This window comes from Pseudophryne corroboree, chromosome 5 (assembly GCF_028390025.1).
Source record: "Pseudophryne corroboree isolate aPseCor3 chromosome 5, aPseCor3.hap2, whole genome shotgun sequence".
Classification (NCBI taxonomy): Eukaryota; Metazoa; Chordata; class Amphibia; order Anura; family Myobatrachidae; genus Pseudophryne; species Pseudophryne corroboree.
Window position 1 is genome coordinate 502,510,177 of NC_086448.1, and position 14,993 is coordinate 502,525,169.

At 44.2% G+C, this 14,993-nt stretch overlaps 1 protein-coding gene across 2 annotated transcripts in view; it reads left to right on the top strand.

Annotated features, from left to right (window-relative positions):
* Positions 1-12,824, top strand: part of LOC134927915 (ovalbumin-related protein X-like) — a 154,303-nt gene extending 141,479 nt beyond the window's left edge. For both annotated transcript variants that reach the window (XM_063923031.1, XM_063923033.1), the window contains one exon: positions 11,750-12,824. In XM_063923031.1, coding sequence (XP_063779101.1) covers positions 11,750-12,154 — 405 coding nt within the window. In that variant the 3' untranslated portion in view covers positions 12,155-12,824. The remainder of the gene's footprint in view (positions 1-11,749) is intronic.
* The last annotated feature ends 2,169 nt before the right edge of the window (positions 12,825-14,993 follow it).

Below are 14,993 nucleotides of genomic sequence, written 5' to 3' on the forward strand. Positions count from 1 at the left end.
TATATGTGTGGTCTTCTGTCAACTGATGTTATGTTGTATCTCTGGTTTGCGTTTGAAAAATAAAATAAACCCTTTAAAAACAATGGGACCACAGTCCCTTATATAAACAGCATGAACAAAACAAGAGAAACAAAAGACAGTACAAAGCATTGCAGAACATGGACTACAAATTTTATAAACATTGCTGCATCAGTAGTCACAATACCCAAATAAGCAGCGCTAGCTGAGCCTAAAGGTTTGGTGGCATTGCTGATAGTAGGGAGGAGAAGATGGTATAAGTGAGGGGAGATGATGGTAAAAGCACATGAAGGAAGAGGGCCTGCTCTTGAGAGCATACAATCTAAAATCCAGTATATTTATGCACTCACCATATTTGCAATAAATCCCAGAATGCCTTTAATAGACTAAAGATCAAATATTTATATGGGTCCAAATATTAAAAATATCCCACAGGAAATCCCAAAAATAGTAGCCAATGTATTAAATACAAAAATAAATAAAATAGTGATATACATTACATTTCAATACTAAGTTTATTATAAATATCTTACAGGTATGTATTCTGAGACATTGTTGCAACTGTGATGATTGCATGAACATTCTGTATTACATAGAACATAAGACACATAACATAAATAATGCTAATCTATTTGAAAAAAAAAATGGGAAAGAATTGCATAAAGTATGTACCATTTATATAATATACAGGTTGAGTATCCCATATCCAAGATGCTTGGGACCAGAAGAATTTTGGATATCGGATTTTTCCGTATTTTGGAATAATTGCATACCATAGTGAGATATCATAGCGATGGGACCCACATCTAAGCACAGAATGCATTTATGTTTCATATACACCTTATATACACAGCCTGAAGGTCATTTTAGCCAATACTTTTAACAACTTTGTGCATTAAACAAAGTTTGTGTACATACACACAATTCATTTGTTTCATGTACATCCTAAACGCACAGCCTGAAGGTCATTTAATACAATATTTTTAATAACCTTGTGTATTAAACAAAGTTTGTGTACATTATACAGGTTGAGTATCCCATATCCAAATATTCCGAAATACGGAATATTCCGAAATACGGACTTTTTTGAGTGAGAGTGAGATAGTGAAACCTTTGTTTTTTGATGGCTCAATGTACACAAACTTTGTTTAATACACAAAGTTATTAAAAATATTGTATTAAATGACCTCCAGGCTGTGTGTATAAGGTGTATATGAAACATAAATGAATTGTGTGAATGTAGATACACTTTGTTCAATGCACAAAGTTACAAAAAATATTGGCTAAAATTACCTTCCGGCTGTGTGTATAAGGTGTATATGTAACATAAATGCACTCTGTGCTTAGACTTGGGTCCCATCACCATGATATCTCATTATGGTATGCAATTATTCCAAAATACGGAAAAATCCGATATCCAAAATACCTCTGGTCCCAAGCATTTTGGATAAGGGATACTCAACCTGTACACATTGTACATATATATTGTGTCATCAGAAAACAAAGGTTTCACTATCTCAGCCTCACTCAAAAAATTCCGTATTTCAGAATATTCCGTATTTCAGAATATTTGGATATGGGATACTCAACCTGTATAAGCATTAGCAACATACTGCATCTTAGTAACATTTAAGAGGGAATTCTGCCCCCCCCCCCTCCCCCCGGGGCTATCCAGATAGCCCCAAAGTCAGCCCGCAGCACTGCACTGGCTTAACGCATATTTTTTGAGGGTCTGAGCACACCTAAAAATAAATATGCATTAATTAGCCTATTATCAGGTGCAAACAGTGGGTTAACACCAGTGACGTGCAGTGAGGTCAGTGGTCGGGGAGGCACTGGCTGCTAATAAATCCCCCCCCCCTCCCAGGAAAAAAAAAAGCATAGCGTCCCCCTCATTTAACTAAAACCAGCACCAGGCTGAACCAGCCAGGGGTATGATGCCATAGCAGGGGAGACTCTCAGTGTGGGGTCCCTCTACCATCACATAAAAAAAAAACAAGCCAGTAAGCCCAGAGCTGGAATTACGTGGAAAGTGGGGACCCCAAAAATAGAAAATGTGGTTTCCCCTCCCCGAGCAACAACCAGCACTGGACTGAAAGTGATAAGCCCAGTGCTATGCCTTGCACCCCTGGTGGCGTGGGTGTGGGGTTCATGGTATGATAATGTTGGGGGTCATTCCGACCTGATCATAGCTGTGCTAAATTTAGCACAGCTACGATCACTTACACTGACATGCGGGGGGACGCCCAGCAAAGGGCTAGTCCGCCCCACATGTCAGGCCGCCCCCTCCCCCCCATCCCCGCACGAGTAACTCCCAGCCAGCGCAGTTCTTGCCGGGAGTTACTCGTCGCTGCCCTGGGTCACAGCGGCTGCGTGTGACGTCACGCAGCCGCTGCGGCCTGCCCCTGCACGGTCCGGCGACACCTGCGTTGGCCTGACCGCGCCCCCAAAATGGCGGGCAAATGCCGCCGTGCCGCCCCCTCCCGCCCAGCGACTGCCTCTGCCTGTCAATCAGGCAGAGGTGATTGCTAAGCAACGACAGCCGTCGGCTGTCAGCCATGACCGGCGCACTGCGGCGCCGGCGCATGCATAGTTCTGACCTGAATGCTGCGCTGCGAAGAACTGCAGCGAGCGTTCAGGTCAGAATTACCACCATTGTTCTTTACAGGAAGCCTACAGGTCCCAGCAAGCCTGCCCCATCATGCCGGCACTTGAGGAACCACAAGTACTCGCATGCCTGGACATTAAGGGCCCTCTGGTACCTGTAGTCCTCCTGTAAAGAAAATATTAAAATAAATATAAAACACGTTTTTAAAAAAGTTTTATTATACAGGGTCATCACCTGTGGGGCAGCTGCCTTTCAGCTCTTTTTCATGGCCGCCACCTTCCCAGGGCTTCTGGCATAATCACCTGGAGCGCGGCAATCTTTCTGCTCTTTTGCATGGCCGTCACCTTCCCAGGGCTTCCGGCGTCTTCACCTGTGGGGCGGCGGCCTTTCAGCTCTGATGTTTAAGTGTCAGGCCACTATCCAGGACAAAACCAAGATTCCACACATGTTCAGTGTTATGTAGTTCTGAACCCCTAAGCGGAAGTCCTGTCAGTTGGCTATTGTTATGCACACCAGTGCCTGCAGGAAAGTACTGGTGTCAGGACTGTTATGCACTCCAGTGCCTGCAGGAATGTACTGGTGTTTGAACTGTTATGCAAAACAAATGGACTTACAGACAGACTGGGGAATATGACATAACGTACACAGAAGGTGATAGGGTAACAAAATACACACAAAGTGAACAGAGAAGCCCAGAGGCTAAGGAACTGGGTATCTCCCTTGTATTAGAACTGCTCAGATGGGAAAAGCAAGATGTTGTGTTTTAATACGTAGAGAACCCGAAATGCTGTTGCTAAGGGCAACAGCAAAACCCTAAAGGGTTACCAACGGGTGTGGCAGTAAACTCCTTGGTCAGAGATGGAATGATAGACACAAGGAGAGTCTCCACAATCCTAATTCTCACTTGCAGTGCACAGGTTCAGCTTACTGCCACTAAACTGACCCCTGACACCTAGCACAGTGAGACAGGATTAGACAGGCAAGTCTTAGAATACAGCCGCAAACTTGCTAAGTTCACAGAGTAGTAACAGAACCCCAGCAAGCTAAACGACTGACTCCAGTCTTACTGCTAGGTCTGGATTGGCAGAGTGTAATACCAAATCCCCAGGCCTATTTGCAGTAAGCAACAAACAAATACAAAGCTACACAGTACTGGCTAACTTTCAGAAACTGACTAACCAACAAAGATTCAGCAGCATCTGCTTACCCTGAGAAGAGGCCTTATAAAGCAGGTGCTGTCCACGCCCCACTCAGACCTCACAGACTGTGAGCACAAAAACCAGCACCGGATCCCCTGCCATGCACAGAGCCTATAAACACTGCACAGCAAAAGACCCGAACCGGAGTATCAGCTGCGCTCAGGTCACTCCGCTAGCACTTGTCTCCCGGTTGCCATGACGACGTGGCAGCACAGGGCAGGAGACCCTAACAGTACCCCCCCTCTGACGAGGGGTCAAAGAACCCCTACCACCGGGTTTATCGGGGAACTGCGAGAAGAAAGAGCGTATCAGTCTGGGGGCATGAAGATCACAACTGCGCACCCACGACCGCTCCTCCGGGCCATACCCCTTCCAGTGCACCAAAAATGACAGCCGACCCCGAACCACCTTGGAGTCAAGAATCCTTTCAACAACAAACTCCCTCTGGCCACGTATCAGAAGAGGGGAAGGTCTTCCACTGGAAGAAGGATTACTAATCGCCCGTTTTAAAAGGAAACAATGAAATGTTTTATTGATATCCAAAGAACGGGGCAGATCTAACTGAAATGCCACCGGATTGATAACCCTGGTGATCTTATAAGGGCCGATGAACCGGGGGCCTAACTTATGAGATGGCTGTCCCAACTTCAAATTCTTGGTAGACAACCAGACGAAGTCTCCTAATTTGAAGCTGCAGGGTCTTTTCCGCTTATCAAAAACCCTTTTGGTCACTAATGACACAGACACAAGGGCTTTCTTCACTTTCCGCCAAATACCTCTAAGGACCGAAACCACAGAGGAACCACCAGGCGTGGAGTCCAGGGGGTCAAAAGAATTGGCCTTAGGATGATGCCCATACACACAAAGGAAGGGAGAGATCCCTGTAGCAGAGTGAGCCGCGTTGTTATAGGCAAACTCCGCCATGGACAGATGAGCAACCCAGTCAGTCTGACACTTGGAGACATAACACCTGAGGAACTGCTCCAAGGACTGGTTCACCCTTTCAGTCTGCCCATTAGACTGCGGATGGTAGCCCGACGACAAGCTGACAGAAATCTGGAGATCGGAACAAAATGCCCTCCAGAATTTGGCCACAAACTGGGATCCGCGGTCAGAGACCACATCAAGTGGCAACCCGTGGAGACGCACAACATGCAGCATAAATAATTCAGACAGGCGTCTGGCCGATGGCAGCCCAACCAGTGGAACGAAGTGCGCCATCTTCGAAAACCTGTCAACGACAACCCAGATGGCTGTCATCCCCGAGGATTTGGGCAAGTCCACCACAAAATCCATTGAAATGTGGGTCCATGGCTTAGATGGGATAGAGAGTGGATGTAATGGGCCAACAGGAACCCCTCTAGGAGTCTTATTTCGGGCACAGATGTCACATGCCCGAACCCACTGATCCACATCCTTAGCCACCGAGGGCCACCACACCGCCCTAGATAGCAACTCCCGAGTTCTGGCAATACCCGGGTGACCTGCAGACTTCTTGGCATGGAATTCCAGGAACACTCGCTGTCTTAACCTAGGAGGCACAAACAAAAGACCTACCGGAAGGTCTGGAGGAGCCTGCTCCTGTGCTCTAAGGACTAATGATAAGAGGTCCTGGGTAATGCCCACTTTAATACATGATGGGGAAACAATGGGCAACGGCTCCTCGGTGGTCTCCTGGATTGGAGCAAAACTCTGCGAGAGCGCATCAGCCTTGATGTTTTTTGACCCAGGGCGATATGTTATCAAAAAATTAAAGCGAGCAAAAAACAAAGCCCATCGTGCCTGCCTGGCATTGAGACGCTTCGCTGACTCTAAATATGCCAGATTCTTATGGTCAGTGAGAATTGAGACCACAAACTTAGCCCCCTCAAGCCAGTGTCTCCACTCCTCGAGTGCATCCTTAATAGCCAACAATTCCCGGTTACCCACGTCATAATTCATCTCGGCAGGCGAAAATTTACGGGAAAAGTAAGCACAGGGATGAAGGCGATTATCAGACACTCCCATCTGAGAAAGCACTGCCCCAATACCCATCTCAGAGGCATCCACCTCCACCACAAAAGGACGCTCTGGATCTGGGTGTCGCAGCACCTTGGCCGAAACAAATGCCCTTTTGAGACGGGCAAAAGCCGCTTTAGCCTCACAAGACCAGTGAGCAACATCCGCCCCTTTCTTAGTGAGTGCCACCAAGGGCGCCACTATATACGAAAATCCAGCGATAAATCGTCTATAAAAATTCGCAAAGCCCAGGAAACGCTGAAGCGCCTTCAAACTAGTGGGCTGCACCCAATCCAGGACTGCCTGTACCTTGGAACCCTCCATTTGGAAACCTTCTGGGGAGATAATATATCCTAGAAATGCGATTTGCTGAACTTCAAATTCGCACTTCTCCAGCTTCGCCCCAAGCCGGTGGTCTCTGAGTTTCTGGAGGACTAAGCGTACATGCTTCCGATGTTCCTCCAGGGAATGGGAGAAGATTAGGATGTCATCTAAGTATACAGCTAACAATCTATCCAAATATTCCCTGAGCACATCATTCATGAAATCCTGGAAGACTGCCGGGGCATTACAGAGCCCAAAAGGCATCACCAAATATTCATAATGCCCTGAGTGGGTATTAAAGGCAGTCTTCCATTCATCCCCCTCTCTTATTCGGATTAGATTGTACGCACCGCGTAGGTCAATCTTAGAAAAAATGGTGGCAGTACGAAGCTGGTCAAACAAGACCGAAATGAGAGGCAGTGGATATGAGTTTTTAATCGTGATACGGTTCAATTCCCTGAAGTCGATGCAGGGTCGCAATGAACCGTCCTTTTTACCCACGAAGAAGAACCCCGACCCAACTGGAGACTGTGAAGGTCTGATAAATCCCTTAGCCAAGTTCTCCTGAATGTACTCTGCCATAGCCTGAGTCTCAGGACGTGACAGGGAGTACAACCTGCTCTTGGGAAGCTTAGCATTTGGCAACAAATCAATGGCACAGTCATAGGGGCGATGGGGAGGTAGTACCTCTGCAACTTTTTTGGAGAACACGTCCGCAAAATCTGCATAACACCCTGGCAATCCTGGCAAACTTAGCTGCGAGAGCCTGACTGGAAGGCTCAAGCAACTCCTGAAACAATCAGTACCCCAACTAAGAATCTCCCCAGAGACCCAGTCAAATTGAGGATTGTGGGCCCTTAACCAGGGTAACCCCAACACCAATGGGGCAAAAGTACAGACAGTCACATAAAAGGACAATTTTTCAGAGTGTGTGGCTCCAATAAACAAAGAAATCTGGCTAGTGCAAGAGGTAATTTTACCTTGGGATAATGGTTCCCCGTTTAACCCACAAATCTCAATTTCCGATGCCAAGGGTACTAAGGGAACAGAGTGTTTCAGGGCGAATTGGCGGTCCATAAAAACCCCGTCGGCCCCACTGTCCACAAAGGCCTCAGTCTTGACAGTTTGACCGAGGATCTTCAAGGTCACCGGAATGATAAAAGTCTTCTTGGGAAATTCTGACTTCTGGCCTGACAGGATATTTCCCATCACCCTCAGGCCCTGAAGTTTTCCGGCTTTTCTGGGCATGATACTACCACATGACCTTTATTCCCACAGTACAAACACAACCCCTGCTGTCTCCTCCGCGTCTTCTCACGCGAGGAGAGGCGGGTAGCCCCAAAATGCATAGGCTCCTCGTCAAATTCCTCAGAGTCTGAGGTTCCCTTGGGAAGGAAGGAAATCTCAGTCTCCCTTTCAAGCCTACGCTCTCTCAGCCGTCTATCCACCCGGATGGATAACTGCATGAGCTGATCCAAGCTATCAGGCAAGGGATATTGTACCAGTTGGTCCTTTATCTGGTTAGAAAGACCCCTTCGGTACTGGTGTCTCAGGGCTGGGTCATTCCACTGGGTATCATGGGCCAACCTCCGAAACTCCGTACAGTAAACCTCAACTGGCCTTCGCCCTTGCTTAAGGATCGAAATCTGAGCCTCGGCTGAGGCCGTCTTGTCAGGGTCATCATACAACATGCCCAGTGCCGTAAAAAAAGCATCAACACTTTTAAGCGACGGACAGTCAGGCTGCAACCCATATGCCCAGACCTGTGGGTCTCCTTGTAGCAAGGAAATCACTATGCCCACCCGCTGAATCTCCGACCCAGAAGACTGAGGCCTAAGCCGGAAGTATAGCTTGCAGCTCTCCTTGAAACAAAAGAACTGCGAGCGATCTCCAGAAAAACGATCCGGGAGATTTACTTTCGGCTCCTTAACCCCTGCAGGTGCTGCTGCTGCGGGAGCTACGCCAGCAGCCTGGGACGTGTGCATTTTAATGGACAAATCATTAAATTGTCGAGTCAGGACCTGCACCTGATCGACCACCTGTTGCAACGTATTTTGAGGGGTATGCTCCATATTCCCACAAAATTTCAACAGGAGTATTAGGCTGCTGAATATGTTATGCACACCAGTGCCTGCAGGAAAGTACTGGTGTCAGGACTGTTATGCACTCCAGTGCCTGCAGGAATGTACTGGTGTTTGAACTGTTATGCAAAACAAATGGACTTACAGACAGACTGGGGAATATGACATAACGTACACAGAAGGTGATAGGGTAACAAAATACACACAAAGTGAACAGAGAAGCGCAGAGGCTAAGGAACTGGGTATCTCCCTTGTATTAGAACTGCTCAGATGGGAAAAGCAAGATGTTGTGTTTTAATACGTAGAGAACCCGAAATGCTGTTGCTAAGGGCAACAGCAAAACCCTAAAGGGTTACCAACGGGTGTGGCAGTAAACTCCTTGGTCAGAGATGGAATGATAGACACAAGGAGAGTCTCCACAATCCTAATTCTCACTTGCAGTGCACAGGTTCAGCTTACTGCCACTAAACTGACCCCTGACACCTAGCACAGTGAGACAGGATTAGACAGGCAAGTCTTAGAATACAGCCGCAAACTTGCTAAGTTCACAGAGTAGTAACAGAACCCCAGCAAGCTAAACGACTGACTCCAGTCTTACTGCTAGGTCTGGATTGGCAGAGTGTAATACCAAATCCCCAGGCCTATTTGCAGTAAGCAACAAACAAATACAAAGCTACACAGTACTGGCTAACTTTCAGAAACTGACTAACCAACAAAGATTCAGCAGCATCTGCTTACCCTGAGAAGAGGCCTTATAAAGCAGGTGCTGTCCACGCCCCACTCAGACCTCACAGACTGTGAGCACAAAAACCAGCACCGGATCCCCTGCCATGCACAGAGCCTATAACCACTGCACAGCAAAAGACCCGAACCGGAGTATCAGCTGCGCTCAGGTCACTCCGCTAGCACTTGTCTCCCGGTTGCCATGACGACGTGGCAGCACAGGGCAGGAGACCCTAACAGCTATGCTGCAGTCTTGTCCTGTGACCTATCATCAGGACTTCTGTTTTATCAGGGTTCAGTCTCAGCCAACTGACACTCATCTAGTCTTGAAGCTTAGCTAGGCAGCCATTTAGGGTTGTTACTGGGTTTTCAGTACCTGGAGCAAAGGACAGGTACAGTTGTGTATCATCTGCATAGCAGTGGTAGACCAGGCCATGACATCTGATTATTTCACCCAGTGGTAGCATGTGTACTGCAAAAAGCATGGGAGATAGTATAGAACCCTGTGGACACCACAAGTCAATGGCACTGGCGGCAAAGAGTATACTCCACTCTGTGACCTGCCAGCGAGAAATGATTTGAACCAGCTAAGGACTGTGCCATCCAGATAACAGAAATTCTTCAGGCCCTCAATTAGAATCCCATGGTCCATGATGTGAAATACTGCAAAGAGATCCAGAAAGATTAAGAATGAACAGTCACCTCTGTCTCTTGCCATTAGTAGATCATTAAGCACATATACCAGGGCTGTTTCAGTGCTATGTCTTCTCCTGAATCCTGATTGGAATGGATCATAGATGTCATGGGTTGACAGGCAGGTTTCTAGTTGAGTTGCAACCACTTTCTCAATAACCTTTCTTAGAAAAGGAGGGTTAGATACTGGCCTTTAGTTGGTCATGCAGTCAGGGTCTAAATTAGATTTTTTTTAAAGAAATGGTCTGACTGTTGCCTCCTGTAGTGATTCAGGAAAAATGCCTATCTGCAAAGAGCATTGAACTATTTTTGCAAATACAGGGCCGATTATTTCTATACACCCTAATAGAAGCTTGGTTGAGTCAGTGACCAGATCACAAATGGAGGGATGCAACATACTGGTAATTTCAGCAATGTTTTGTACTTCCACTTGGCCAAAGCTGTTCCATGAAGACAGCTGACTTACATTGGCAGGCTTGCTAGATTGGTACTCCTTTGGTGTCCAGCCCAGATGGTGGATACTTTATCTGCAAAGAATTTTGCAAACTCATTACGTCTTGACTGGGAGAGGGTTTTATCAGGCTGCAGGCATGCTGGTTTGCAAAGCATCTCCACTATACGGAAAAGCTGAGCTGGCCTATAATTTTGTCGCCATGATCTTATTTGACTGGAAATCTGTTTTCTTGCGGGTGATTGTTGATTGATACTTTCAAAATGTGTTTGATTAGATTTAATTTATCATCTACCAGGTATGTCTTCCTCCATCGCCTTTCAAGTCTACGACCCCTTTTCTTAAGATCACGAATACTGTTGTCAAACCAAGGTGCTTGATGGTGTGGTTTGCAGGGTGATATATGCACAGGAGCAGTAGTATCCATTGCAGCTGTTACATCCCTGTTATAATAACGAACTAGGGAACAAGGATCTTCACAGGCCCCCATTACTGCAGAGAGGTCCAAGTGAGCTGCAAGATCAGGAGTCATACACCTCCTTAGACGATAGCTGTTCAAATCCATGGGCAAAGATCTATTTTGAGGGGTTACGACTGAGAACCATATTTAGTGATGGTCTGACCATGTGACTGGGTTTATTTTTAGGTCAGAGACTTCTAATCCAATCTGGAAGACAAGATCAAGAGTGTGACCACTCTTATGTGTAGCAGATGGAATGACTTGTGTGAGTTTCAGAGCATTTATCATGCACATCACATCTTGGCCAAGGCATGAGAGCTCATCATTGACCCATGCATTGAAATCCCTGAGGATGAGCCATCTTTGGTGCTCCAGAACCAGTCCAGCAACAATATCTGCAAACTCTTGTAGAAATATCTTTCCATGTCCAGGGAGGCGGTAAATGAGAAGTACTCTGAAACCTCATTCTGTAGAATTCCGGGCAGTGATGCACTCAAATGAGTGAGTAATTTCCATTGGGCAGACCCAAAGTTTAAGTGCTTTTTTAAAGCAGATGACCATCCCGCCTCCCCTGCGGTACAGTCTGGGTTTGTGAATGACAGAGTAGTTTGTTGGAACTGCAGCTTCCAAAATAGGTGCAGCATTTTTGTCCAGCCAAGTCTCTTTAATACAGGCTAGATCTGAAGATTCGATAAGGTCAGCAATTGTAGCAGTCTTGTTTCTTATAGATCTAGCATTACAAAGGACAGACCTGATTGGGCATTCCAGAGGGCCTGCAGTTTTCTTTATGTTGAGTGTGTTGGCAATAGGGACGTCATTAATTAATGACAGGAGAGGCACTACCTCCGTTGACGACACGTCCCTGGTTAACACATACTGTAGGTCCGGGAACTTTTCCAGGATTCTGTGTGTTAACACACGATAGCAGATTATTTATCAGGCAAGAAAAAGCACTATAATTGAATAGCCCTGGGGTTTAAAGCCCGTGGCTACCACCTTTTCTCATCCCTGATAAATGTTCTGGACTAATTCCATCCCTCCTTAGTTTTAAATTCATCTCTCTATAACTACTACATTTTTAATCATAGATTATGCAAATGAGATCTACAATGTTTTGAGAGTCTTATTTGATTAAGTCTTCTTGATGGTTACTATATATAAATCACAGTTTTAATGTCAAACTATCTGTTTTAGGTAGAACAAGACCTGTCATATGAGAAACTGAATGATTGGACCAACTCTACTAAAATGAAGAAAACATTTAATAGTATTTTTCTCCCTCACTTCGAAATAAATAAAAGCTACTCCATGAAAAGGGTTTTATCACAAATGGGAATGACTGATATTTTCCTTCACACCAAAGCAAACCTGTCTGACATATCACAAGACAGTTTATATCTGTCAGATGTCATTAGTCTGGCAACTGTAAAAGCAGATGAAGATGGTACTAAAGAGTCAACTAGTGTCGATGATAATCTTGAAATTCTTTACTTAATGCTGCCAAAGTTTACATTTAAAGCAGATCACCCATTCATATTCATTGTAAAGGATAAACCAACTGAGTGTTTTCTTTTTTATGGGACATTTCAGCATCCATGAAATAAATGAAAGCTAGAGCACAAAGAAAGATGCTTCAATTGATAATTATCATTCAGATTCTGTTTTTTATTCCTTTACTGTTTTACTGAATGTTACGTTAAGCATGTTACCAAGTAAAAGTTTTCATGAGATACTGTACATTATTATGTATAATAATTATAGCAGTATTAACTGCATTAATACAAAGGTTGCACTGTATTAGTACTGTTCAGGTACTGTATGGAATCTATTATTGGTAATTTTGTGTCTTTCTAGAGAAACAAATGGTGTTATTTGGTGCACCATGTCTATAATATATGTAGATATATGTGGTGGGATGTAATGAATTCCAAGTTCGGTGGCCGTGCGGGATGCCGGGAAAACTTGTACTTTTTTTTAAAGGGGCAATCATTTACAAGGCTAAACCGTGACTTGTAAATGATTGCCCCTTTAAAATAAAAGTCAGAGTTCGTCCAGCATACTGCACGTTCGCCAAACTAGGACTTCATTACATACCGGGCGTGTAGTTGCATTTTGCTCACATTCTATTCTACATTAAGTGGCTTATTTAATAATAAATAAAAAAGAAATTCTCCATGAGCAATCTTACATGTTTGAATGCATTGTTTTCTATGTGTATCAGTGTTTATTGTTATCTGCCTAACCTTCAAAAATAAAATAAATAAATAAATTTTGCAGCAGATATTGCTTTACTTCTGAGTTTGGACCGGCGGCACTACTGTACATGAGCATTGATCAGGCCGCACATTTCCAAAGCAAAACAGTGAGCATCGGAAGAGATCCGGTCCACTGGGGAGGGACCAGTATATCCCTCTCCAGTGAGGATCCACCATCATTTGGGAAAATCAGGCTAACTCCATCTTCAGATGGCATTAGATAATGAAGACAAGCTCCAAAATTCTAAGTTTTTGAATGGTTATAAAATAACCTCTTAATGCTGCCCCCATAGAAAGATATATGGCTGAATAGAGCACTGTTGTTTGCAAAGCGGAGACAAGTCTGATATCTGCTGCTTTACAGCCTTGATACATAGGGGAAAATATGTAATTCTGTCCAGCATGTATGTTTTAAATACAGAATTACTTTGATAAATGTTCTACTAAGGAACTTATTTAGCGTTAGTAGTAAATCCAGCTAGAAGATGAAATTGTATACCTTTACAGCCCAATGTTGTGCGCTGCCGTATGGAAAGGAGAGTTGAGCATCAAGTGGCATGTGCAGGGGGTGTGTTAATGCAATTTTTCTCATCACTGCCCACTTACCAGTACACAATGCTTTTATTCATGGCATCATGCTAAAAGCTCCCGCCGTTCGAGGAAAGGTACCCTGTTCTCCTTAGACTTCAGGAGAACTCCATAAAAATCTTGAGTCTCTTTGAGTGTCCAGTAAAGTAAAGCTGCCCATACACCTAAATATTTATTGTCCGATCTGGCTGGTTGGAACGAAAATCTAAAAATGTATGAGAGCAAAGGACAATTGACCATTTGTTCCGAAATGCCAGAAAACTGACAAAAATGGTTGTTCAGGCAAATTGGTTAAATCAAATGAATTTAACCAATTTGTCTGATTGACCATTTTTGTCTGGTTTTCAGTGTTTGGGAGCAAATGGTCAATTGTCATTTGCTCCTATCCATTAGCAGATTTTCATTCCAACCAGCCAGATCGGACAATAAATCTTTAGGTGTATTGCCAGCTTAAATTAGCATGATGAGAGAAGATCAAATTAAAAATATGCAGGCAGATTCAGAATTCGGAGGAGGGGGTGCTACATTTTTTAACCCATCTCTAAATTGCAAGTATTTTATACTACATGCAAAAGTATGCAGAATGTTTACCACATAAACTTATTATATGAGAGAGCTTCCTGGTACAACCTTTAAACCACACTACACCTAGAAAAAGATGCCAGGAGGGCAATAAAACACATAGGTGCGAGTTTTAAATTGTGTTTTTTTGACATGGTACTATGTTGAGACCAGCGACATTAAAATAAAGCAAGTCAGAGACCTCATTTCTGCAATTATCTTGACCCATTTGGGGTGCTTATAAAGTTCTGGTAAATTTCACTACTGTCCTGTGGGGCAGAAAAAAAATGTCAAGCCAGTAACTGAACAACTAGGCAGCATCTCTGTAGCATCCGCAATGCTCCCTGAATTGGTTGAGCAGGAGATGCCGGACATTTTGCACTGTCAGTTCTGGACTGCACTATTTGCGTCTATGCCGCACTGCTGACCCCTGGACACCAGACACCCAGGGACACATTGACGTTTTTTCCTTATCACTTAGAAGTCCACATTTCATTAGTTATATTGTTTTTTTTACAATATTTTATTGAAGAACTGCATACAGTATGTATACAAAACAAATTTGTCAAGACATTTTTACATCTGAAATCCATTCGAATTTCAAACATTAGCATGAACACTAATAGGAACAATGTTTACGATAAGCCTGTACAATGTTGTATGGGTCAAGCAAAAAATATACAATATACAATATATAAACATCAGTATAAAATTCTGTAAGAGATGTATACCTTTCAAAACCAGATTAGGTGAGAAAGGTTGAGCACCAGTCGTGAGCATTTCAAGATTGTACTAGGAAGTTAACGATATAGCATTTCGCAACGTGTTTTTAGTGATGAGGGAAGAGATTTCACATGAGGTAACCAATATAGAAAAGAATTTATCGACCTGTTTCTCCTTACTAAGTGACATTTCGAGCCAATCCATTGAAAATAAGTGTGAAACCCTAGGTAAAAATAAAGGCAATATAAGTGTGTCTGACTTCATCCACTGCGATAATATAGTCTTCCGCCCTGCTGCTGCTAATTTTGCCA